Source organism: Salmo trutta, chromosome 27, assembly GCF_901001165.1.
Source record: "Salmo trutta chromosome 27, fSalTru1.1, whole genome shotgun sequence".
Classification (NCBI taxonomy): Eukaryota; Metazoa; Chordata; class Actinopteri; order Salmoniformes; family Salmonidae; genus Salmo; species Salmo trutta.
Window position 1 is genome coordinate 45,042,353 of NC_042983.1, and position 25,226 is coordinate 45,067,578.

The 25,226-nt window shown below is 44.8% G+C and overlaps 2 protein-coding genes and 1 long non-coding RNA gene across 10 annotated transcripts in view; all 3 read left to right on the forward strand.

Annotated features, from left to right (window-relative positions):
- The window catches only part of LOC115165058 (terminal uridylyltransferase 7), a 44,719-nt gene extending 31,715 nt beyond the window's left edge, over nt 1-13,004 (forward strand). For 2 of the 3 annotated variants that reach the window (XM_029718090.1, XM_029718091.1), the window contains exons 22-29: nt 4,510-4,681; nt 5,200-5,247; nt 6,535-6,626; nt 6,994-7,109; nt 7,210-7,394; nt 8,131-8,201; nt 8,289-8,353; nt 11,222-13,004. In XM_029718090.1, coding sequence (XP_029573950.1) covers nt 4,510-4,681; nt 5,200-5,247; nt 6,535-6,626; nt 6,994-7,109; nt 7,210-7,394; nt 8,131-8,201; nt 8,289-8,353; nt 11,222-11,255 — 783 coding nt within the window. In that variant the 3' untranslated portion in view covers nt 11,256-13,004. Of the gene's footprint in view, nt 1-4,105; nt 4,367-4,509; nt 4,682-5,199; nt 5,248-6,534; nt 6,627-6,993; nt 7,110-7,209; nt 7,395-8,130; nt 8,202-8,288; nt 8,354-11,221 lie in introns of those variants that run through there. The other variant, XM_029718092.1, reaches the window with a different exon arrangement.
- A 749-nt stretch (nt 13,005-13,753) lies between these two features.
- On the forward strand, nt 13,754-24,437 carry LOC115165061 (iron-sulfur cluster assembly 1 homolog, mitochondrial). 2 transcript variants are annotated; one of them, XM_029718097.1, is made up of 5 exons: nt 13,754-13,935; nt 19,259-19,312; nt 20,559-20,664; nt 24,012-24,163; nt 24,201-24,437. In XM_029718097.1, the coding sequence occupies exons 1-4, from the start codon at nt 13,852-13,854 to the stop codon at nt 24,158-24,160; spliced, it is 393 nt and encodes a 130-aa protein (XP_029573957.1). In that variant the 5' UTR covers nt 13,754-13,851; the 3' UTR covers nt 24,161-24,163; nt 24,201-24,437. The 2 variants fall into 2 exon arrangements, with proteins under 2 accessions (XP_029573957.1, XP_029573956.1); XM_029718096.1 differs by having other exon boundaries at nt 24,012-24,437.
- Nucleotides 21,584-24,005, forward strand: LOC115165062 (uncharacterized). Of its 5 annotated transcripts, none has more exons than XR_003870056.1 (3): nt 21,584-23,231; nt 23,341-23,577; nt 23,627-24,005. It is a non-coding gene; the product is annotated as an uncharacterized LOC115165062 (long non-coding RNA). The 5 variants fall into 5 exon arrangements; XR_003870057.1 differs by having other exon boundaries at nt 23,341-23,544; nt 23,586-24,005; XR_003870059.1 differs by having other exon boundaries at nt 21,584-23,122; nt 23,156-23,231; nt 23,341-24,005.
- Nucleotides 24,438-25,226: the final 789 nt, after the last annotated feature.

Here is a 25,226-nt window from a genome sequence, read left to right on the forward strand (position 1 = left end):
TCAGAAAACAGTAGACATTTGACTTCAGATTCTAGTAGGGTGAGGCCGGGTGCTGCAGACTGTTCTAGTGCCCTCGCCAATTCGTTGATATATATGTTGAAGAGGGTGGGGCTTAAGCTGCATCCCTGTCTCACCCCACGGCCCTGTGGAAATAAAAAAAAATGTGTTGCCAATTTTAACCGCACACTTGTTTGTTTACATGGATTTTATAATGTTGTACAACACCACTTTCCATCAATTTGTATAGCTGACCCTCATGCCAAATTGATTTGAAAGCTTTTTTGAAATAAACTAAGACTTTGCCTTAGTTTTGTTTGTTTGTCAATTAGGGTGTGCAGGGTGAATAGGTGGTCTGTCGTACGGTAATTTTGTAAAAAGCCAATTTGACATTTGCTCAGTACATTGTTTTCACTGAGGAAATGTACGAGTCTGCTGTTAATGATAATGCAGAGGATTTTCCCAAGGTTGCTGTTGACTCATATCCCACGGTAGTTATTGGGGTCAAATTTGTCTCCACTTTTGTGGATTGGGGTAATCAGTCCTTGGTTCCAAATATTGGGGAAGATGCCAGAGCCAAGGATGATGTTAAAGAGTTTTAGTATAGCCAATTGGAATTTGTGGTCTGTATATTTTATAATTTCATTGATGATACCATCAACACCACATGCCTTCTTTTTTTGTGTGTTGGAGGGTTTGTATTTTGAACTGTATTTCATCCAATGTAATTGGATATCCAGTGGGATCTGATGGTCTTTAATAGTTGATTCTAAGATTTGCATTTGATCATGTACCGGTCAAAAATTTTACAATACCTACTCATTCAATGTTTTTTCTGTATATTAACTATTTTCTACATTGTAGAATAATAGTCAAGACATCAAAACTATGAAATAACACATATGGAATCATGTAGTAACCTAAAAAAGTGTTACACAATCAAAGTACATATTTGAGATTCTTCAAATAGCCACCCTTTGCCTTGACAGCTTTGCACACTCTTGGCATTCTCTCAACCAGCTTCATGAGGTAGTCACCTGGAATGCATTTCAATTAACAGGTGTGCTTTGTTAATTTGCGGAATTTCTCTCCTTAATGCGTTTTAGCCAACCATTTGTCTTATGACAAGGTGGGGGGGTGTATATAGAATATGGCCCTATTTGGTAAAAGACCAAGTCCATATTATGGCAACAACAACTCAAATAAGCAAAGAGAAATGACAGTCCATCATTACTTTAAGACATGAAGGTCAGTCAATCTGGAACATTTCAAAAACTTTGAAAGTTTCTTCAAGTGCAGTCGCAAAAACCATCAAGCGCAATGATGAAACTGGTTCTCATGAGGACCGCCACAGGAAAGGAAGACCCAGAGTTACCTCTGCTGCAGAGAATAAGTTCATTAGAGTTGCCAGCCTCAGAAATTGCAGCCCAAATAAATGCTTCACAAAGTTCAAGTAACAGACACATCTCAACATCAACTGTTCAGAGGCGACTGCTTGAATCCTTTGGTCTGGAGTCCAAATTGGAGATTTTTGGTTCCGACTGCCGTTTCTTTGTGAGATGCGGTGTGGGTGAACGGATTATCTCCTCATGTGTATTAACCACCATGAAGCATGGAGGAGGAGGTGTTATGGTGTCGGGGTGCTATGCTGCTGACACACTCTGTTGTTTATTTAGAATTCAAGGCACACTTAACCAGCATGGCTACCACAGCATTCTGCAGCAATACACCATCCCATCTGGTTTGGGCTTAGTGGGACTATCATTTATTTTTCAAATTGAGATGATTTGGGATGAGTTGGACCACAGAGTGAAGGAAAAGCAGCCAATAAGTGCTCAGCGTATGTGGGAACTCCAAAGAGTTTTGGAAAAGCATTCCAGGTGAAGTTGGTTGAGAGAATGCCAAGAGTGTGCAAAGCTGTCATCAAGGAAAAGGGTGGCTATTTGAAAAATCTCAAATATAAAATATATTTTGATTTGTTTAACACTTTCTTGCTTATTATATGATTCCATATGTGTTATTTCATAGTTTGATGTCTCTATTATACTACAATGTAGAAAACAGTAAAAAATAAAGAAAAACCCTTTAATGAGTAGGTGTTCGAAGACTTTGACCGGTAGTGTATATGTTTTTGCTGTTTTGTTCTTTGTTATCGGGACAAAAAGATTGGAGAAGTGGTTTACCCATACATCTCCTTTTTGGATAGATAATTATTTGTGTTGTTTGTTTAGTGTTTTCCAATGTTCCCAGAAGTGGTTAGATTTTATGGATTCTTCAATTACATTGAGCTGATTTCTGACGTGCTGTTCTTTCTTTTTCCGTAGTGTATTTCTGTAATGTTTTAGTGATTCACCATAGTGAAGGCTTAGACTCAGGTTTTCTGGGTCTCTATGTTTTTGGTTGGACAGGTTTCTCAATTTCTTCACTATTACAGTGTAATGTTTTGTCCAGGAAGTTGTCTAAAAGGGATTGAATTTGTTGCCTAATTGTTATTTGGTTTCCACGCTACATTCCTTCCATCTATAGCATTTCTTAATATTGTTCAGTTCCTTTGGCTTTGATGCCTCATGATTGAGTATTGCTCTGTTCAGGTATTCTGTGATTTTGCTGTGATCTGATAGGGATGTCAATAAGGATTCAGACCCTTTCCTATGAGACACATTTTTTTTAGATCAGGTGCATTCTGTTTCCATTGATCATCCTTGAGATGTTTCTACAACTTGATTGGAGTCCACCTGTGGTAAATTCAATTGATTGGACATGATTTGGAAAGGCACACACCTGTCTATATAAGGTCCCACAGTTGACAGTGCATGTCAGAGTAAAAACCAAGCCATGAGGTCGAAGGAATTGTCCGTAGAGCGCTGAGACTGGATTGTGTCGAGTCACAGATCTGGGGAAAGGTACCAAAACATTTCTGCAGCATTAAAGGTCCCCAAGAACACAGTGGCCTCCATTATTCTAAATGGAAGAAGTTTGGAACCACCAAGACTCTTCCTAGAGCTGGTCGCCCGGCCAAACTGAGCAATCGGGAGAAGGCCTTGGTTAGGGAGGTGACCCAGAACCTAATGGTCACTCGAACAGAACTCCAGAGTTCCTCTGTGGAGATGGGAGAACCTTCCAGAAGGACAACCATCTCTGCAGAACTCCACCAATCAGGCCTTTATGGTAGTAGAAGCCACTCCTCAGTAAAAGGCACATGACAGCCCGCTTGGAGTTTACCAAAAGGCACCTAAAGACTCTCAGACCATGAGAAATAAGATTCTCTGGTCTGATGAAACCAAGATTGAACTCTTTGGCCTGAATGCCAAGCGTCACGTCTGGAGGAAACCTGGTACCATCCCTATGGTGAAGCATGGTGGTGGCAGCATCATGCTGTGGGGATGTTTTTCAATGGCAGGGGCTGGGAGACTAGTCAGGATCGAGGGAAAGATGAACGGAGGAAAGTAGAGAGAGATCTTTGATGAAAACCTGCTGCAGAGCTCTCAGGACCTCAGACTGGGGTGAAGGTTCACCTTCCAACAGGACAACAACCCTAAGCACACAGCCAAGACAACGCAGGAGTGGCTTCGTGACGGTCTCTGAATGTCCTTGAGTGGCCCAGCCAGAGCCCGGACTTGAACCCGATCGACCATCTCTGGAGAGACCTGAAAATAGCTGTGCAGCGATGCTCCCCATCCATCCTGACAGAGCTTGAGAGGATCTGCAGAGAAGAATGGGAGAAACTCCCCAAATACAGGTGTGCCAAGCTTGTAGCGTCATACCCAGGACGAATCAAGGCTTTAATCGCTGCCAAAGGTACTTCAACAAAGTACTGTGTAAATAGTCTGAATACTTATGTTAATATGATCATTAATTTTTATAATTTTATAAATTTGTTAATATCTAAACCTGTTTTTGCTTTCATTATGGGGTATTGTTTGTAGATTGAGGAGCAAAAAAACTAACAATTTAATCAATTTTAGAATAATGCTGTAACGTAACAAAATGTGGAAAAAGTTAAGGGGTCTGAAAACTTTGCGAAAGCACTAACTATTTGGGCCAATAAAGGTATATTTAAGATCAAATCTCTCTGTCTCGCTCTCTTTCTACCCCTCTCTATCTCTAGCCTGAGCGCTGGCAGCAGAGGAACGTGGAGTCTGTAGGTGCTCTGTGGCTGGGTCTACTGCAGTTATACACTGAGATCTTTCTACCCCTCTCTATCTCTAGCCTGAGCGCTGGCAGCAGAGGAACGTGGAGTCTGTAGGTGCTCTGTGGTTGGGCCTACTGCAGTTCTACACTGAGATCTTTCTACCCCTCTCTATCTCTAGCCTGAGCGCTGGCAGCAGAGGAACGTGGAGTCTGTAGGTGCTCTGTGGCTGGGTCTACTGCAGTTCTACACTGAGATCTTTCTACCCCTCTCTATCTCTAGCCTGAGCGCTGGCAGCAGAGGAACGTGGAGTCTGTAGGTGCTCTGTGGCTGGGTCTACTGCAGTTATACACTGAGATCTTTCTACCCCTCTCTATCTCTAGCCTGAGCGCTGGCAGCAGAGGAATGTGGAGTCTGTAGGTGCTCTGTGGCTGGGCCTATTACAGTTCTACACCGAGACCTTTGACTTCAGAGAACATGTGATCTCCATCAGACAGAGCGCTGCTCTCACCACCTTCAACAAGCAGTGGACCTCCAAGTACATCGTCATCGAGGGTCGGTACTAGACTGACTTCATTTATTCCTTTTCAAATCCTAGCACAGTTTTCTAGACAGTAAAGATATGGAGTCGAGGGTCGGTTAAATGTGGAGGGGGTTGAGTGGAGATATGGAGGGGGTAGAGTGGAGCTATGGAGTCGAGGGTTGGTTAAACGTGGAGGGGGGTTGAGTGGAGATATGGAGTCGAGGGTCGTAAACGTGGACGGGGTTGAGTGGAGCTATGGAGGGGGTTGAGTGGAGCTATGGAGTCGAGGGTCGTAAACGTGGAGGGGGGTTGAGTGGAGCTATGGAGGGGGTTGAGTGGAGCTATGGAGGGGGTTGAGTGGAGCTATGGTATGTGCTGGCTTTTGATTCAGCCCGCCGCTCACTCGTCTGACTCGGCTTATCACCTAGTTTGTATGTTTATCATTGCTGGGTTGTAATAAAAGCCTGCTCACCCTGCAGCAGTCCCAAGGCCAGGGAGGGTTGACAACCAGTGAGATTGTTATCTCACCTAATGTTGTTGTTCTCTCCAGATCCTTTTGACCTGAACCATAACCTGGGAGCTGGCCTGTCCAGGAAAAGTAGGTGTTGTCTGTCTGACTATTAGCACTCTGAGCTCACAGATCCACATCTTCCTCTCAATAATCTCCTTCTCTCTCCTTCTCTCTCCTTCTCTCTCCTTCTCTCTCCCCTTCTCTCTCCTTCTCTCTCCTTCTCTCTCCTTCTCTCTCCTTCTCTCTCCTCTCTCCTTCTCTCTCCCTCTCTCCTTCTCTCTCCTTCTCTCTCCTTCTCTCTCGGTCTCTCTCCTTCTCTCTCGGTCTCTCTCCTCTCTCCTTCTCTCTCCTTCTCTCTCCTTCTCTCTCTCCTTCTCTCTCCTTCTCTCTCCCCTTCTCTCTCCCCTTCTCTCTCCTTCTCTCTCCTTCTCTCTCCCCTTCTCTCCCCTTCTCTCTCCTTCTCTCTCCTTCTCTCTCCTTCTCTCTCCCTCTCTCCCTCTCTCCTTCTCTCTCCTTCTCTCTCCTTCTCTCTCCTCCTTCTCTCTCCTTCTCTCTCCTTCTCTCTCCTTCTCTCTCCTTCTCTCTCCCTCTCTCCTTCTCTCTCCTTCTCTCTCGGTCTCTCTCGGTCTCTCCTTCTCTCTCCCTCTCTCCTTCTCTCTCCTTCTCTCTCGGTCTCTCTCCTTCTCTCTCGGTCTCTCTCCTTCTCTCTCCTTCTCTCTCCTTCTCTCCTTCTCTCCTCTTCTCTCTCCTTCTCTCTCCTTCTCTCTCCTTCTCTCTCGGTCTCTCCTTCTCTCTCCTTCTCTCTCCTTCTCTCTCCTCTCTCCTTCTCTCTTCTCCTCGGTCTCTCCTTCTCTCTCGGTCTCTCTCCTTCTCTCTCGGTCTCTCTCCTTCTCTCTCGGTCTCTCCTTCTCTCTCGGTCTCTCTCCTTCTCTCTCGGTCTCTCTCCTTCTCTCTCGTCTCTCTCCTTCTCTCTCCTTCTCTCTCCTTCTCTCTCTCTCGGTCTCTCTCCTTCTCTCTCGGTCTCTCTCCTTCTCTCTCGGTCTCTCTCCTTCTCTCTCGGTCTCTCTCCTTCTCTCTCCTTCTCTCTCCTTCTCTCTCTCTCGGTCTCTCTCCTTCTCTCTCGGTCTCTCTCGGTCTCTCTCGGTCTCTCTCCTTCTCTCTCCTCTCTCGGTCTCTCTCCTTCTCGGTCTCTTTCCTTCTCTCTCCTTCTCGGTCTCTCCTCTCTCCCTCTCTCTCGGTCTCTCTCCTTCTCTCTCTCGGTCTCTCCTTCTCTCTCCCTCTCTCTCGGTCTCTCTCCCTCTCTCTCTCGGTCTCTCTCCCTCTCTCTCTCGGTCTCTCTCTCTCGGTCTCTCCCTCTCTCTCTCTCCTTCATAGTGACCAACTTCATCATGAAGGCGTTCATTAATGGTCGAAGTGTGTTTGGAACGCCGGTCAAGGCCTACCCTCCTGAGTACACTAGTCAGATGGTTAGTATTCACTACCTACCCTCCTGAGTACACTAGTCAGATGGTTAGTATTCACTACCTACCCTCCTGAGTACACTAGTCAGATGGTTAGTGTTCACTACCTACCCTCCTGAGTACACTAGTCAGATGGTTAGTATTCACTACCTACCCTCCTGAGTACACTAGTCAGATGGTTAGTATTCACTACCTACCCTCCTGAGTACACTAGTCAGATGGTTAGTGTTCACTACCTACCCTCCTGAGTACACTAGTCAGATGGTTAGTATTCACTACCTACCCTCCTGAGTACACTAGTCAGATGGTTAGTGTTCACTACCTGCCCTCCTGAGTACACTTTGTGACAGGAATATGTTGTTGATCTTCTCAGGAGTTCTTCTTTGACCCCGAGGTGTTGACAGAGGGACAACTGGCTCCTAACGACCGCTGCTGCAGGATATGTGGCAAGATCGGACACTTCATGAAAGACTGTCCCATGCGCAGGAAGTAAGGAGTGCCACTAGCCGTGTGTGTGTGTGTGTGTGTGTGTGTGTGTGTGTGTGTGTGTGTGTGTGTGTGTGTGTGTGTAATCTCCTCCTCTCTCCAGGTCTAGGCAGCGTCGTGAGCAGGAGGACAGAGCGGAGGGAAGGAGGGACTGGGCGGAGTCTGAGGGGGGAAGGGAGCGTCGTCAGGGCGACCGCTGGAGGCGACAGGAAGAGAAGCGATGCTGCTTCCTGTGTGGGAGCAACGCCCACATCAAGAAGGACTGCCCCCAGTACAGAGGACCGACAGGTCAGTACTGAGTCTGACTGACTGTTAGTCTCTCTGGCTGGCTGGCTGTTTGTCTCGCTGGCTGTTTGTCTCTCTGGCTGGCTGGCTGTTTGTCTCTCTGGCTGGCTGTTTGTCTCTGTCTGACTGTTTGTCTCTGTCTGACTGTTTGTCTCTCTGGCTGGCTGGCTGGCTGTTTGTCGCTCTGGCTGGCTGGCTGTTTGTCGCTCTGGCTGGCTGGCTGGCTGTTTGTCGCTCTTGCTGGCTGGCTGGCTGTTTGTCGCTCTTGCTGGCTGGCTGGCTGTTTGTCGCTCTTGCTGGCTGGCTGGCTGTTTGTCGCTCTTGCTGGCTGGCTGGCTGTTTGTCGCTCTTGCTGGCTGGCTGGCTGTTTGTCGCTCTTGCTGGCTGGCTGGCTGTTTGTCGCTCTGGCTGGCTGGCTGTTTGTCGCTCTGGCTGGCTGGCTGTTTGTCGCTCTGGCTGGCTGGCTGTTTGTCGCTGGCTGGCTGGCTGGCTGTTTGTCGCTCTTGCTGGCTGGCTGTTTGTCGCTCTGGCTGGCTGGCTGTTTGTCGCTCTGGCTGGCTGGCTGTTTGTCGCTCTGGCTGGCTGGCTGTTTGTCGCTGGCTGGCTGGCTGGCTGTTTGTCGCTCTGGCTGGCTGCTTGTCGCTGGCTGGCTGCTTGTCGCTGGCTGGCTGCTTGTCGCTGGCTGGCTGCTGTAGGAAGTGTTGTGGTATTGATGTTTCTGTCTTTCTGTTTGGTGCAGGTGCCAAAGCAGAGAACTCCTCCTCTCCCTCTATGAGCCACATGAGGAATTTTAGAGGGAGAGAAAGACGGGTATGATGAATATTCACACAAACATTGAGGCACACACACACACACACACACACACACGTTCTAACACACTTGTGTTTATTTGTCCAGGGCTCCCCTCAACAGGAAGAGAAGAAAAAGAAGCAACAACAAAATGTGATTGAGTCCACAAGCAGGTCAGTGGTTATTGAGTCCACAAGCAGGTCAGTGGTTATTGAGTCCACAAGCAGGTGAGTGGTTATTGAGTCCACAAGCAGGTCAGTGGTTATTGAGTCCACAAGCAGGTGAGTGGTTATTGAGTCCACAAGCAGGTGAGTGGTTATTGAGTCCACAAGCAGGTGAGTGGTTATTGAGTCCACAAGCAGGTGAGTGGTTATTGAGTCCACAAGCAGGTGAGTGGTTATTGAGTCCACAAGCAGGTCAGTGGTTATTGAGTCCACAAGCAGGTGAGTGGTTATTGAGTCCACAAGCAGGTCAGTGGTTATTGAGTCCACAAGCAGGTGAGTGGTTATTGAGTCCACAAGCAGGTGAGTGGTTATTGAGTCCACAAGCAGGTGAGTGGTTATTGAGTCCACAAGCAGGTGAGTGGTTATTGAGTCCACAAGCAGGTCAGTGGTTATTGAGTCCACAAGCAGGTCAGTGGTTATTGAGTCCACAAGCAGGTCAGTGGTTATTGAGTCCACAAGCAGGTCAGTGGTTATTGAGTCCACAAGCAGGTGAGTGGTTATTGAGTCCACAAGCAGGTGAGTGGTTATTGAGTCCACAAGCAGGTCAGTGGTTATTGAGTCCACAAGCAGGTCAGTGGTTATTGAGTCCACAAGCAGGTCAGTGGTTATTGAGTCCACAAGCAGGTCAGTGGTTATTGAGTCCACAAGCAGGTGAGTGGTTATTGAGTCCACAAGCAGGTGAGTGGTTATTGAGTCCACAAGCAGGTCAGTGGTTATTGAGTCCACAAGCAGGTCAGTGGTTATTGAGTCCACAAGCAGGTCAGTGGTTATTGAGTCCACAAGCAGGTGAGTGGTTATTGAGTCCACAAGCAGGTGAGTGGTTATTGAGTCCACAAGCAGGTCAGTGGTTATTGAGTCCACAAGCAGGTGAGTGGTTATTGAGTCCACAAGCAGGTGAGTGGTTATTGAGTCCACAAGCAGGTGAGTGGTTATTGAGTCCACAAGCAGGTGAGTGGTTATTGAGTCCACAAGCAGGTCAGTGGTTATTGAGTCCACAAGCAGGTCAGTGGTTATTGAGTCCACAAGCAGGTCAGTGGTTATTGAGTCCACAAGCAGGTCAGTGGTTATTGAGTCCACAAGCAGGTGAGTGGTTATTGAGTCCACAAGCAGGTGAGTGGTTATTGAGTCCACAAGCAGGTGAGTGGTTATTGAGTCCACAAGCAGGTGAGTGGTTATTGAGTCCACAAGCAGGTCAGTGGTTATTGAGTCCACAAGCAGGTGAGTGGTTATTGAGTCCACAAGCAGGTGAGTGGTTATTGAGTCCACAAGCAGGTGAGTGGTTATTGAGTCCACAAGCAGGTGAGTGGTTATTGAGTCCACAAGCAGCTCAGTGGTTTTTTACCTAAAGGATTCTGAAGTGTTTGTAGTTGAACGTGTATGATATAATTTCCTGTTAGCTTTTCAAAACCAAGGTCAGCGAGTAGGTTTACATGCACATTAATAAGTGGATATTAAACTGATTATGGCAGTAGTTAAGTAAACACGCCGATTAAAACCACTGGTTTTGTGAGAAATCTTTCATTAACACGCGAGTTCCAGCGATGTATTTGATCTGCGCATGTGTTTCACATACAAACTTTATAACTCAGAATCAAATAGTTTTTTACAAAAATAACATTTGGATTGCCGATTTTATTTTTTAATTTTTTTCCCATTTATCAAGTCCCATCAGCAGCCTGATTTTCAGATGTGTCCATGTAAACAGGATTATTAGGAAAATCGTTCTTCTTGCAAAGCATGTAAACATTTGAATCAAACTATTATATAAATCTGAATTTTCTGTGAACTGGTGTGGCCTACCACTTTGCGGCTGAGCCGTTGTTGCTCCTAGACATTTCCACTTTTCTTATAACAGCACTTATAGTTGCCCGGGGGCAGCTCTAGCAGGGCAGAAATTTGATGAACTGACTTGGGGAAGGTGGTATTCTATGACGGTGCCATGTTGAAATACTCCTGAGTTTCATCAGCTGTGGCTGGTCTCAGACGATCCCGCAAGTGGAGAAGCCGTATGTGGAGGTCCTGGGCTGGCGTGGTTACACGTGGTCTGCGGTTGTGAGGCCGGTTGGACGTATTGCCAAGTTCTCTAAAACGATGTTGGAGGCAGCTTATGGTAGAGAAATAAACATTACATTTTCCGTCAACAGCTCTGGTGGACATTCCTGCAGTCAGCATGCCAATTGCACGCTCCCTCAACTTGAGACATCTGTGGCATTGTGTTCTGTGACAGAACTGCCAATTTTTTTTGTGGCCCAGCACAAGGTGCACCTGTGTAATGATCATGCTGTTTAATCGGCTTCTTGATATGCCACACCTGTCAGGTGGATGGATTATCTTGGCAAAGGAGAAATGCTCACAAACAGGGATGTAAACAAATTTGTGTACAACATTTGAGAGAAATAAGCTTTTTGTGCGTATGGAATATTTCTGGGATCTTTTATTTTAGCTCATGAAACATGAGAACAACATTTTACATGTTGAGTTTATATTTTTGTTCAGTATTTATTTCTTCTTATTATTTTTATGTTGTGGACTCTGACATTGCTCGTTCTGGTATTTCATCATTTTTTAATTTTTATTTTTGGGACTTTGTGTATTGTTAGGTATTACTGCACTGTTTGAGCTAGAAACATAAGCATTTTGCTGCACCTGCGATAACATCGGCAAAATATGTTTACGCGAACCATAACGTTTGATTTGATTTACTCCATGTTTCACGAACTTACAACAATAACAGCATTGTGTTGTCTATCTTGATTGTCAGTGCATCTCTTCCTTGCTATCCTTCATAATGCTATCTTATGTCCACATGTTTTCCAGGCAGTCGAGCCAACAGGCACATGGGTTGGTCTGATCCCAGGAGGAGCCCAGTGGACTGAAGACCAGAGAGAGAGAAGAGATACGGCGGGAGAGAAGGAATGAGAGAGGGATACAGCTCTAGCCCCAAACCTCTGGGTTCTACGGGAGAGAAGGAATGAGAGAGGGATACAGCTCTAGCCCCAAACCTCTGGGTTCTACGGGAGAGAAGGAATGAGAGAGGGATCCAGCTCTAGCCCCAAACCTCTGGGTTCTACGGGAGAGAAGGAATGAGAGAGGGATCCAGCTCTAGCCCCAAACCTCTGGGTTCTACGGGAGAGAAGGAATGAGAGAGGGATACAGCTCTAGCCCCAAACCTCTGGGTTCTACGGGAGAGAAGGAATGAGAGAGGGATACAGCTCTAGCCCCAAACCTCTGGGTTCTACGGGAGAGAAGGAATGAGAGAGGGATACAGCTCTAGCCCCAAACCTCTGGGTTCTACGGGAGAGAAGGAATGAGAGAGGGATACAGCTCTAGCCCCAAACCTCTGGGTTCTACGGGAGAGAAGGAATGAGAGAGGGATACAGCTCTAGCCCCAAACCTCTGGGTTCTACTCTACTCCCTCTGAGGTCTGGACAAAACTTCCAGTCCACCAGCCTTGAACCTAGAACACCCAAAACCTAGAACTTGGAACCTAGATCCTGGAACCTAGACTCCCATGGGAAATAGGCAGAGTCTGAGCCCCAGACAGAAGATGTCTCCCAAATGGCACCCTATTCCCTATATAGTGCACAACATTTGACCAGGACACATAGGACTCTAAAGTAGTGCACTACATGGGGAATAGGGTGCTATTTTGGCTGCAGATAAACAGAGAGAGGGCATTTTATGTTTTAACCACCACTCCTACTGTTTCAGGGGAGCTTTTTAAAGTATTGTTTTAACTGAAAATACGTTTTGCTTGCATCTCCTGTTATTTTACCCCTCAACACCAGGGATTTATTTTGTTTTTATAATACTGATTATTTGTTAAATTTGTCTTGTGCACTGACGTCCTCACAAACACCCATCTCCTCCATTTTGGACAGTAGATCAAGTTCAAGATGGGCTGTGTGTGTCAGTACACTCGTGCGTGCGTGCGTGCGCCGAGGGTTAAATCTGGATTTTAGAATTGTCCCTGAAACAAATTGGTACTATTGATAATAATGAACAGCTTGTATTAAAATGCTCCTAAATGCCAGAACATCCAAAGATGGTAGCTAGCTAGAGCCTTCCTGCCACCTCTGAACACAGTGTTTGTAGTGCTGTCATTGCAGTGAGTCTATTTGGGCAGAGTCATATACAGAATATGTGGCTCTGTATCTGGGTTACCTGTACCTAAATGGACCACTAGCTCCCATGTGTGTGTAGATCTGAGAAGATTGGACAGGTGTAGTAATATGGTTTTACTATTTAAATTCCACTTTGTCTATCAGAGGGCCAAGGTGGAGATAGTTACCACCATATTGCTTATGCGTACCAAATTAATTATCCTTATCGATCTACACTCTTGAACACTGGATATGGGATCGGGCTGAGGGTTGATTTGGGGTTCTGTGTACATCGGTGAAGGATTTGGGGTGGGGGGGTTGAGGGAAAATGGGAAATATGCTTTTGTTTGTATGATGCGTTTCATGGCCAGTGCCTTGGATTGGTGGGACTGATCGCTGTAATGTGAAGCTCTGCCCCCTTGTCCTGGGCTAATGTTCGCTGCTAGTATTCTGTCTGAGACCTGCTCATCAAATAAACTTTCTTTACAAAAAAAAAAGTGATTTAATGTCCAGATATTTTTGGGGGTCAGTATCTTTCTGTCATTAGTTTAGAAAATAAACCCTCACAATGGTTTTCTTTTGGAATGACTCAATTTTAGGTTGAATCACATTTCTATATAGCCTGCCATTATTTCTACTTTGCACTTTCTTCCGCTACAAATCTACCATTCCAGTGTTTTTCTTGCTATATTGTATTTACTTTGCCACCATGTCCTTTTTTGCCTTTACCTCCCTTATCTCACATCATTTGCTCACATTGTATATAGACTTATTTTTCTACTGTATTATTGATTGTATGTTTGTTTTACTCCATGTGTAACTCTGTGTTGTTGTATGTTGTCGAACTGCTTTGCTTTATCTTGGCCAGGTCGCAATTGTAAATGAGAACTTGTTCTCAACTTGCCTACCTGGTTAAATAAAGGTGAAAATAAATAAAAAATATATATATTAAAAAAAATGGTATACTGGCAGCCCCCAGTGCTTGTATAGTTTGTACTCAAGCAGCATTCCTACTGAGATTATTATTCACTCGATGTAGCTACATACATAAAAGGGGATACTACACTGTACTACAATGTTATGGTTTTTAAAACCTTTTAAATGACCTTTGTTGCCAACCAAATGACCTTGTGTCTTTGTTGTATTGCTCAAGGTTTTTTTTGGAGGTGTCATAAGTGTACTTTATCTATTGGCTGAACTGCCTTGTCAACTAAAAATAAATCGCCCAATCATGGCTCGTCTTGCTAATCCGATGTCCCCCCCCCTTTCCGCCCGTCTGAGCAGACGGCTGTTTTCATGTTAGCTAACGGGGTGTTTAAAATTTAATCTTTCATTAAACTGAACATGTCTGCCTCTATGGTGGCGAGAACGACGGTCAGAGCTGTCAGTAAAAGAAAGATATTAGCAACAAGAGCTGCTTTAACTCTGGTAAGTGTGTAGAAGTTTTCGGTATTTCTTATTTTTCCTCTCTCTAAACTGACGGTTGGTTGTTATGACCGCTAGCTCCGAAGTTACATAAAGTGAGCTAACTAGCTAGCTAACGTTACGCTACTCCGGTTAACGGTAGTCGTTTTGTAGTTTTAATAAAGATGTCGTTATTCTCTGGTGAAGCTCATAACGTGTGTTTTTATGTATGTTCCTTTATGATTTTGACGAACAGTGATTTGAGTAGTTGTGTGTGTGTGTTTAGTTAGCTAAGCTAGCTAATATCGTTATTAACGGTTAGGAATACACTAGCTTTAGCTAGCGAACTTGTAGTTACAGATATTGTTACACCAGATAATGGGATTTAACCAAATATTTTTTTGGTATCATTTACTGGTAGGCTGGACATGACATTTCTATAAAAAAATAATTATTATTATTTATAATACATCGGATTAAAATGAGTATATTGCATCCGCCATGGACCCCAGTTTCATAATATTACTGTATGTCCAAGCTGCTTGCCGTAGTTTATATAATTGTGAAAAACCAGGCCTTATTTTAGGTCAGTTTCCACCCTGCCTGTTTCTGTTGTTTTGAGGACCTTCCGGAAGTCCTATTCCCAGCCCATTGTTCTGATTCACAATACCATCTTTACAATGCTGGCAATGAAGGCTTACCTCCAGTAACTTTAATATTAACATGGTAATAATGCTGCTTAGTGAGCGATATCACTGTTTCGCCTGGGTACAGGTTGTGGTGACCCACGGTGCCAGAGATGGCTGGCGCCTACCCTTCAAAAGGTAAACATGTCATGGGCAATTCGGTGTCTGCATTGGCCGTGCAGCGTTTACAGTGATACAGCCTTTGCAGAAGTCGCATTCATACTTGCGAAACAGCGCCCCTCTGTCTCTATATGTCCCTCTGTCTCTATAGGCCCCTCTGTCTCTATACGTCCCTCTGTCTCTATACGTCCCTCTGTCTCTATACGTCCCTCTGTCTCTATATGTCTAGGCCATCTATCTGAGTCTGTCTGGGCTCCTGAGCGGCGCAGCGGTCTTAGGCACTGCATTGCACTGCTAGAGGCGTCACTACAGACCCTGGTTCAATTCCAGGCTGTGATTGGGAGGCCCATAGTGCGGCGCACAATTGGCCTAGAGTCGTCCGGGGTAGGCCGCCACTGTAATTAAGAGTTTGTTCTTAAGAAGGCAGAATGGCTCTTTATTATGGACAGACTTCTCATCTAAATCATTATTTGTTACTTTTATTTTTTTTGTTGATATTTTTCTTTAAACTGCATTGTTACGGGCTTGTTAGTAAGCATTTCACTGTAATACCTGTTGTATTTGGCACATGTGACAAATAACGATTTTATAAACATGTTTTGGATCCCTTCTTAGGGATCGGCGTCCCGTCGACGGGACAGGTGTAAATTATGCAGCGCCTTGTGTCACGATCGCAGATTTTAGAGAAACAACAAATGTCGGTACATATAAGTGTCTTATATCGGCTGAAAGCTTCTTGTTAATCTAACTGCACTGTCCAATTTACAGTAGCTATTACTGCGAAAAAAAATGCCATGCTATTGTTTGAGGAGAGCTCCTAACAACAAAACACTTATTTTCACCGTGATAGGTTTGATAAATTCACCTCTGAAGGTGAAATTTGTACTTACATTCTGAAATCTTGCTCTGATGTATCATCCAAAGGGTCCCAGAGATAACATGAAGTGTTTTGTTAGATAAAATCAATTTTCATATCCTAAAAAGGTCCATATAGCATGCACGATCGATTTGCAAAGAAAGGAATCTGTGAAAATCTAACCCTAAGCGTTGTTTCAACCAGTCAAATCACGTTCGTATGTATTCCTCAGAGATCCTAGAACGTAACCAGACTTATATCATTAGGGGTGTAGTATATCCTATAGGACAACAAATTTGGTCATAGAGATGCCTTCATGGCACGCCGACGACGCTAGCGTTCTTCACTTGATTGACTCAAATAAGCACCAATCCGGGTCAAACAAAGCTAGCTAGATAGCCAATGAGCTGGGTTTTACGGGAGTAGCCGGAAACCCTGTATCGTCGCAAAATGTAGCTACTTACCTTGTGCGACATCATGCCTTTTTTCCTTTTGGACAAAAATTCTAAGAATATTCAGAGTTATGAAATTATGAAAACTGGTTGTTTTGCAAATGTTGAACTTATAAAATGGCTAATGATATTGGAAAAGCTAAATCAAAGTCCAAGTATACAGATTTGACGTTATTCTTGCAGAAAAATGTAATATGAAGGTGAATTTTCTCCTTCACGATATGACCAAATGTGCCTGGGTGACTTCACACTAAATGTCATGTTGTTCGCTCATACTTCGTTATCCATCTGAGACTTTGCACATGCACTGCTGCCATCTGGTGGTCACCATCGGCATTACAGCCAGACTGATGGCTAGAACTGGGACCTTTCTGTTGCATTTCAAAGATGGTGGTAGAAAAAAAAAAAAAACGTTTTTTTGTCTTTGTATTTTCTTCTCCCAGATCTATTGTGTTATATTTTCCTAAATTCAATTGACAATTCCACAAACTTCAACGTGTTTCCTTTCAAATGGTATCAATAATATGCATATCCTTGCTTCAGGTCCTGAGATACAGGCAGTTAGATTTGGGTATGTTATTTTAGGTGAAAATTTAAAAAAGGGGGGGGGTATCATTTGTAAGGTCACTGTAAGGTCACTGCAAGGTCTACTACACCGGTTGTATTCGGCGCATGTGACAAATAACATTTGATTTGATAAACATGTTTGGATTATGACAGTTTACAATCCAGGGTTACTCCAAGCAGTTTTATCACATCAACTTGCTCAATTTCCACATTATTCATTACAATATTTAGTTGAGGTTCAGGGTTTAGTGAATGATTTAGGACTAACTTATTCCTTGCCACCCATTCTGAAACTAACTGCAGCTCTTTGTTAAGTGTTGCAGTCATTTCAGTCGCTGTAGTAGTTGAGTCATCTGCATATAGTGTTGAGTCATCTGCATACATAGACACACTGGCTTTTCTCAAAGCTGCACTGAAGTCTTACCAAACAGCCCCCACAATCATTTTATAAGATATGATTGGCTGAGAGAAATGTGTCATTTGTGTAAGTGGTGTGCTTGTTGAATGTCCTTCCCTATAAGCGTGCTGAAATTCTGTTGTTAATTTGTTTACTGTAAAATAGCATTGTATCTGGACAAACACAATATTTTCCAAAAGTTTACTGAGGGTTGGTAACAGGCTGATTGGTTGGCTATTTGAGCCAGTAAAGGGGGCTTTACTATTTTTGGGTAGTGGAATGACTTTAGCTTCCCTCCAGGCCTGAGGGCAAACCGTTTCTAGTAGGCTTAAATTGAAAATATGGCAAATAGGAGTGGCAATATGGTCTGCTATTATCCTCAGTAAGTTTCCATCCAGAGACAAGTCTTTTTTTTTTACCTCTTCCATACTCACTTTACAGAATAGAAAATTGACAATGCTTGTCTTTGATCATTTAAGCAGTTGTATTTGGATGTGTAGTGTCGGCTTTTGTTGCTGTCATGCCTAAGTTTGCTTATCTTGCCAATGGGAAAAAAATAATCATCAAATAATTGGCAATATCAGTGGGTTTTGTGATGAATGTGCATCTGATTCAATGAATGATGGAGCTGAGTTTGCCTTTTTGCCCAACGTTTTATTTAAGGTGCGCCAAAGCTTTTTACTATCATTCTTTATATCTTTTATCATTGTTTTAAAGTATAGTTTATTTGATTCAGTTTAGTCACATGATTTCTCTATTTGCAGTATGTTTGTCAATCGGTTGTGCAGCCAGACTTATTTGCCATTTTTGCATCATCCCTCTCAACCATACAATTTTTAAATTCCTCATCGAAGAGTATTTAAGTTATTTTCTTAATTGGTGCTGATTTAAAATTAGTATATTGCATCCGCCATGGAGCCAAATCAGCCGACCTCACCCCAATTGAGATGGTTTGGGATGAGTCGGACCGCAGAGTGAAGGAAAAGCAGCCAACAAGTGCTCAGCATATGTGGGAACTCCTTCAAGACTGTTGGAAAAGCATTCCTCATGAAGCTGGTTGAGAGAATGCCAAGAGTGTACAAAGCTGTCATCAAGGCAAAGGGTGGCTACTTTGAAGAATCTCAAATATAAAATATATTTTGATTTGTTTAACACTTGTTTGATTACTACATGATTCCATAGTTTGAATCTGTGGACATTGGAGGGTTGGAGATAAAATCAGAATGTTTGGCTGCTGTGGGTGGAAATCCATCATTTGAAGAAAGAGTAATGTGTGTGTGTGTGTGTGTGTGTGTAATTATTTAACTACAGGTACCGTAGCTGAGAGAGATGGCTGTAAGTAAAGTAATACTGTGCTGCCTGGCCTGGCACATCAGAGGACTAGGTACTGCAGGCAGGGTGCTTGGCTTCACTAAATACATTAGGCAGGTACCTGATTATATTGCCAACCCTTTTCATCTGGACTCATTGAGAACAGAGGTACCATCATGAACAGGAAATGTCATGTTGTTTCTCCAAGATAACAATGGCAGCTCTATCTGAACTCTCTAAACATGACGATTGTAATGCTTCAGTGGTTAAATGGTTTGTCACAGTACAAAAAAATGCATGAAATGTATGCATTCACTACTGTAAGTCGCTCTGGATAAGAGCGTCTGCTAAATGACTAAAATGTAATTGTAAAATGTCACAGATTACAGTAATATTTATGAAATTTAAAAAAAATTATAATGAAAAAAAAAACTACAAATGCCATTTTTATTTTACCAGGTAAGTTAACTGAGAACACGTTCTCAGCAATGACCTGGGGAATAATTACAGGGGTGGGGATGAATGAGCTAATTGGAAGCTGGGGATGAGTAGGCGACTGTATGAGGGTCAGGTTGGGAATTTAGTCAGGACACCGGGGTTAACACCCCTACGCTTATAATAAGTGCAGTGGGATCTTTAGTGACCTCAGAGTCAGAACACCCGTTTTAACATCCCATCCAAAAGACAGCATCCTACACAGGGCAATGTCCCCAATCACTGCCCTGGGTTATGTTTTTTTAGACCAGAGGAAAGAGTGCCTCCTACTGTCCCTCCAACACCACATCCAGCAGCATCTGGTCTCCCATCCAGAGACCGACCAGGACCAACCCTGCTTAGCTTCAGAAGCAAGCCAGCAGTGGGATGCAGGGTGGTATTCTGCTGGAAGACTGCCGTTAACTGCACTGTCATAACTGTTGTGAATGGCCATCAAACCCCTTTACTCTGCTTGTTCTTCCAGACTCCTCCTGCTGTGAATAGGATCCGGACCCTACTGGAGAACAAGCCAGAATACGTAAGTCTCCTTCTAACTAACCCTCCTCTATTCCACTGAGATGATATATAACCCTCCTCTAGCCCACTGAGGAGATGATATATAACCCTCCTCTAGCCCACTGAGGAGATGATATATAACCCTCCTCTATCCCACTGAGGAGATGATATATAACCCTCCTCTATCCCACTGAGGAGATAATATATAACCCTCCTCTAGCCCACTGAGGAGATAATATATAACCCTCCTCTAGCCCACTGAGGAGATAATATATAACCCTCCTCTATCCCACTGAGGAGATAATATATAACCCTCCTCTATCCCACTGAGATGATATATAACCCTCCTCTAGTCCACTGAGGAGATAATATATAACCCTCCTCTAGCCCATTGAGGAGATAATATATAACCCTCCTCTAGCCCACTGAGATATATAACCCTCCTCTAGCCCACTGAGATATATAACCCTCCTCTAGCCCACTGGGGAGATAATATATAACCCTCCTCTAGCCCCCTTGGGAGATAATATATAACCCTCCTCTAGCCCACTGGGGAGATAATATATAACCCTCCTCTAGCCCATTGAGATAATATATAACCCTCCTCTAGCCCATTGAGGAGATAATATATAACCCTCCTCTAGCCCACTGAGATATATAACCCTCCTCTAGCCCACTGAGGAGATAATATATAACCCTCCTCTAGCCCACTGAGATATATAACCCTCCTCTAGCCCACTGAGATATATAACCCTCCTCTAGCCCACTGAGATGATATATAACCCTCCTCTAGCCCACCGAGGGGACGATGTCTAACCCACCTCACCCACTGAGGGGACGATATATAGTGTGAGGGGTTATGGGTAGTGGTATAATGGTGGTTGTTGTGTTCCAGATTGGTCTGAAGGTGGGTGTGAGGGATTATGGGTAGTGGTTGTGTTGTGTTCTAGATTGGTCTGAAGGTGGGTGTGAGGGGTTATGGGTAGTGGTATAATGGTGGTTGTGTTGTGTTCTAGATTGGTCTGAAGGCGGGTGGGAGGGGTTATGGGTAGTGGTATAATGGTTGTGTTGTGTTCTAGATTGGTCTGAAGGTGGGTGTGAGGGGTTATGGGTAGTGGTATAATGGTTGTGTTGTGTTCTAGATTGGTCTGAAGGTGGGTGTGAGGGGTTATGGGTAGTGGTATAATGGTTGTGTTGTGTTCTAGATTGGTCTGAAGGTGGGTGTGAGGGGTTATGGGTAGTGGTATAATGGTTGTGTTGTGTTCTAGATTGGTCTGAAGGTGGGTGTGAGGACACGGGGCTGTAACGGTATGACCTACACTCTGGACTTCACCAAACAGAAGGATCAGGCTGATGAGGAGGTTCTGCAGGACGGTGAGCATCGTTTTCATCGTGTTCCTTAACGTCACTGAAATGTTTACCTCAGAATGATGTATGTAATGTCGTTGAATTCTCCCCAATGTAATGTTGACATGTTTTGAAAAAAAAAAAAAAAATGAAAACATGACATGCATTAAGTGATATGTATATGGAGTGATTTCAGTGACAATAAAAAATGTATTCAATATTTTTGCATTTTTAATGCTCAAATTAAATTGGATCTTATTTTCTCCCATTTTAAACTGGTCCTTGGTCTGGTTGTGGACTGGGTCCACTGGTCCTTGGTCTGGTTGTGGACTGGGTCTACTGGTCCTTGGTCTGGTTGTGGACTGGGTCCACTGGTCCTTGGTCTGGTTGTGGACTGGGTCCACTGGTCCTTGGTCTGGTTGTGGACTGGGTCTACTGGTCCTTGGTCTGGTTGTGGACTGGGTCCACTGGTCCTTGGTCTGGTTGTGGACTGGGTCCACTGGTCCTTGGTCTGGTTGTGGACTGGGTCCACTGGTCCTTGGTCTGGTTGTGGACTGGGTCCACTGGTCCTTGGTCTGGTTGTGGACTGGGTCCACTGGTCCTTGGCCATGCTGCTGCTCCAGTTTCAACTGTTCTGCCTGCGGCTACGGAGCCCTGACCTGTTCACCGGACGTGCTTGTTGCACCCTCGACAATTACTATGATTATTATTATTTGACCATGCTGGTCATTTATGAACATTTTAACATCTTGACCATGTTCTGTTATAATATCCACCCGGCACAGCCAGAAGAGGACTGGCCACCCCTCATAGCCTGGTTCCTCTCTATGTTTCTTCCTAGGTTTTTGGCCTTTCTCAGGAGTTTTTCCTAGGGAGTTTTTCCCAGCCACCGTGCTTCTTTCACATGCATTGCTTGCTGTTTGGGGTTTTAGGCTGGGTTTCTGTACAGCACTTTGAGATTTCAGCTGATGTACGAAGGGCTATATACATAAATTTGATTTGATTTGGTCTAGTTGTGGACTGGGTCCACTGGTCCTTGGTCTGGTTGTGGACTGGGTCCACTGGTCCTTGGTCTGGTCGTGGACTGGATCCACTGGTCCTTGGTCTGGTCGTGGACTGGGTCTACTGGTCCTTGGTCTGGGTCTAAAGGGTTCTGGTCTTGGCTTCATCTTTGATATTCAATCCAATGTTATACTTTTGAATCCATGTTGGTAGTGGACCGGTGCAAACATTGTAGAGTATTGTGATGGCATGGCCAGCAAGGGGCTCTATTCCCTCCAAGAGTGACTTGACGTCAGGCCGTTTGGCCGAGTTGCACCACGTGTACGTTTGGTCTCTGTTGGACGTACCATTTCAGAGCTATTGCTCTCCAAAAATAACCCTAACAGTTAGAATTAGGTTTCTAGCCCCTACACTGCTGAAGTCCTAATGATAATGAAACCAAAACAAATACAAGAGGGTTTCCCCAGCATCGCTGCTGAACCCTAAATTCATTCTAATTCATTCTTAATACCAAAAATTATGGAATTCAAATACAATTTCTGTTGGCTCTGAAATCACTCCATATATGTGTTAAGTGATATTGTGTGTATATGGATGGTTCTACAGGTGTATAATGCTGAGTGGTGGGGTGGATGGTTCTACAGGTGTATAATGCTGAGTGGTGGTGGGGTGGATGGTTCTACAGGTGTATAATGCTGAGTGGTGGTGGGGTGGATGGTCCTACAGGTGTATAATGCTGAGTGGTGGGGTGGGTGGTTCTACAGGTGTATAATGCTGAGTGGTGGATGGTTCTACAGGTGTATAATGCTGAGTGGTGGTGAGGTGGATGGTTCTACAGGTGTATAATGCTGAGTGGTGGATGGTTCTACAGGTGTATAATGCTGAGTGGTGGGTTAGATGGTTCTACAGGTGTATAATGCTGAGTGGTGGGGTGGATGGTTCTACAGGTGTATAATGCTGAGTGGTGGGGTGGATGGTTCTACAGGTGTATAATGCTGAGTGGTGGGGTGGATGGTTCTACAGGTGTATAATGCTGAGTGGTGGGGTGGATGGTTCTACAGGTGTATAATGCTGAGTGGTGGGGTGGATGGTTCTACAGGTGTATAATGCTGAGTGGTGGTGGGGTGGATGGTTCTACAGGTGTATAATGCTGAGTGGTGGTGGGGTGGATGGTTCTACAGGTGTATAATGCTGAGTGGTGGATGGTTCTACAGGTGTATAATGCTGAGTGGTGGATGGTTCTACAGGTGTATAATGCTGAGTGGTGGATGGTTCTACAGGTGTATAATGCTGAGTGGTGGGGTGGATGGTTCTACAGGTGTATAATGCTGAGTGGTGGATGGTTCTACAGGTGTATAATGCTGAGTGGTGGATGGTTCTACAGGTGTATAATGCTGAGTGGTGGATGGTTCTACAGGTGTATAATGCTGAGTGGTGGATGGTTCTACAGGTGTATAATGCTGAGTGGTGGATGGTTCTACAGGTGTATAATGCTGAGTGGTGGATGGTTCTACAGGTGTATAATGCTGAGTGGTGGGGTGGATGGTTCTACAGGTGTATAATGCTGAGTGGTGGGGTGGATGGTTCTACAGGTGTATAATGCTGAGTGGTGGATGGTTCTACAGGTGTATAATGCTGAGTGGTGGGGGGGATGGTTCTACAGGTGTATAATGCTGAGTGGTGGGGGGGATGGTTCTACAGGTGTATAATGCTGAGTGGTGGGGTGGATGGTTCTACAGGTGTATAATGCTCAGTGGTGGGATGGATGGTCCTACAGGTGTATAATGCTCAGTGGTGGGATGGATGGTCCTACAGGTGTATAATGCTGAGTGGTGGGGATGGTCCTACAGGTGTATAATGCTGAGTGGTGGATGGTTCTACAGGTGTATAATGCTGAGTGGTGGGGTGGATGGTTCTACAGGTGTATAATGCTGAGTGGTGGTGAGGTGGATGGTTCTACAGGTGTATAATGCTGAGTGGTGGTGAGGTGGATGGTTCTACAGGTGTATAATGCTGAGTGGTGGGGTGGATGGTTCTACAGGTGTATAATGCTGAGTGGTGGGGTGGATGGTCCTACAGGTGTATAATGCTGAGTGGTGAGGTGGATGGTTCTACAGGTGTATAATGCTGAGTGGTGGGGTGGATGGTCCTACAGGTGTATAATGCTGAGTGGTGAGGTGGATGGTTCTACAGGTGTATAATGCTGAGTGGTGGATGGTTCTACAGGTGTATAATGCTGAGTGGTGGGGATGGTTCTACAGGTGTATAATGCTGAGTGGTGGGTTGGATGGTTCTACAGGTGTATAATGCTGAGTGGTGGGGATGGTTCTTCAGTTGTATAATACTGAGTGGTGGGTTGGATGGTCCTACAGGTGTCCGTGTATTTATAGAGAAGAAGGCCCAGCTCACTCTGCTGGGGACCGAGATGGACTTCGTGGAGTCCAAGCTGTCCAGTGAGTTTGTCTTCAACAACCCCAATATCAAGGGCACCTGTGGCTGTGGAGAGAGCTTCAACATCTGAGAGGGCTTCCTGCTGTGGAGAGAGCTTCAACATCTGAGAGGGCTTCCTGCTGTGGAGAGAGCTTCAACATCTGAGAGGGCTTCGACATCTGAGAGAGCTTCCTGCTGTGGAGAGAGCTTCAACATCTGAGAGCTTCCTGCTGTGGAGAGAGCTTCAATATCTGAGAAAGCTTCCTGCTGTGGCCTGGCCTCCCAACACACACACACCGCCCAACCTCATCTCTCACTCACTCACTCACACACACACCACCCAACCTCTCTCTCTCTCTCTCTCTCTCTCAGCCCATCTCTCTCTCTCTTTCTCTCTCTCAGCCCATCTCTCTCTCTCTCTCTCAGCCCATCTCTCTCTCTCTCTCTCTCTCTCTCTCAGCCCATCTCTCTCTCTCTCTCTCAGCCCATCTCTCTCTCTCTCTCTCTCTCAGCCCATCTCTCTCTCTCTCTCAGCCCATCTCTCTCTCTCAGCCCATCTCTCTCTCTCTCTCTCAGCCCATCTCTTCCCTAGCCTAGAGGCCTGTGAGGTGAATAGAGAACTGGAGAGCAGAACAGTAAAGCTGTGGGCCTTGGAGCATGGTGGAGATCCTTAGACCTTGTAGTTAAACACTGAACCAATAGACTTCCCCCTGAAGTCCTGTCTGCCCTCTTCTTACACTAAGGAGCACATAGACACACTAGGGTTCTGACAGGCTTTACTGTAACAGTACCCAGAAGACTTGGGGAGAGAGAGGCTGAATATACAGTAGACAGACAGGAAAGGAAATGTTGGTTAGCCAATGGAACGCAACACAGGAAATTGTTATCCGTCCACATGATGCAGGGGTTCAGTAGGGCGCAACATCTACACAACATTCTGATTAGAAATGTGTTTTATAGAACATGTATGATGTCTTTCAATCGTAGAATAGACGGTAGAGTAATGTCTGCTCTATTTGTTACATTTCTGTGTGCAACTTTGAGAACGTTTCACCTTACTGAATTAACCCCCGAGGTTGAAGAGTTCCCGACCGACTGATTTTGAAGTTTGTAAATTATTTTGTTTTACTTGGTTGTTTTGAAATGCATTTTGTGTG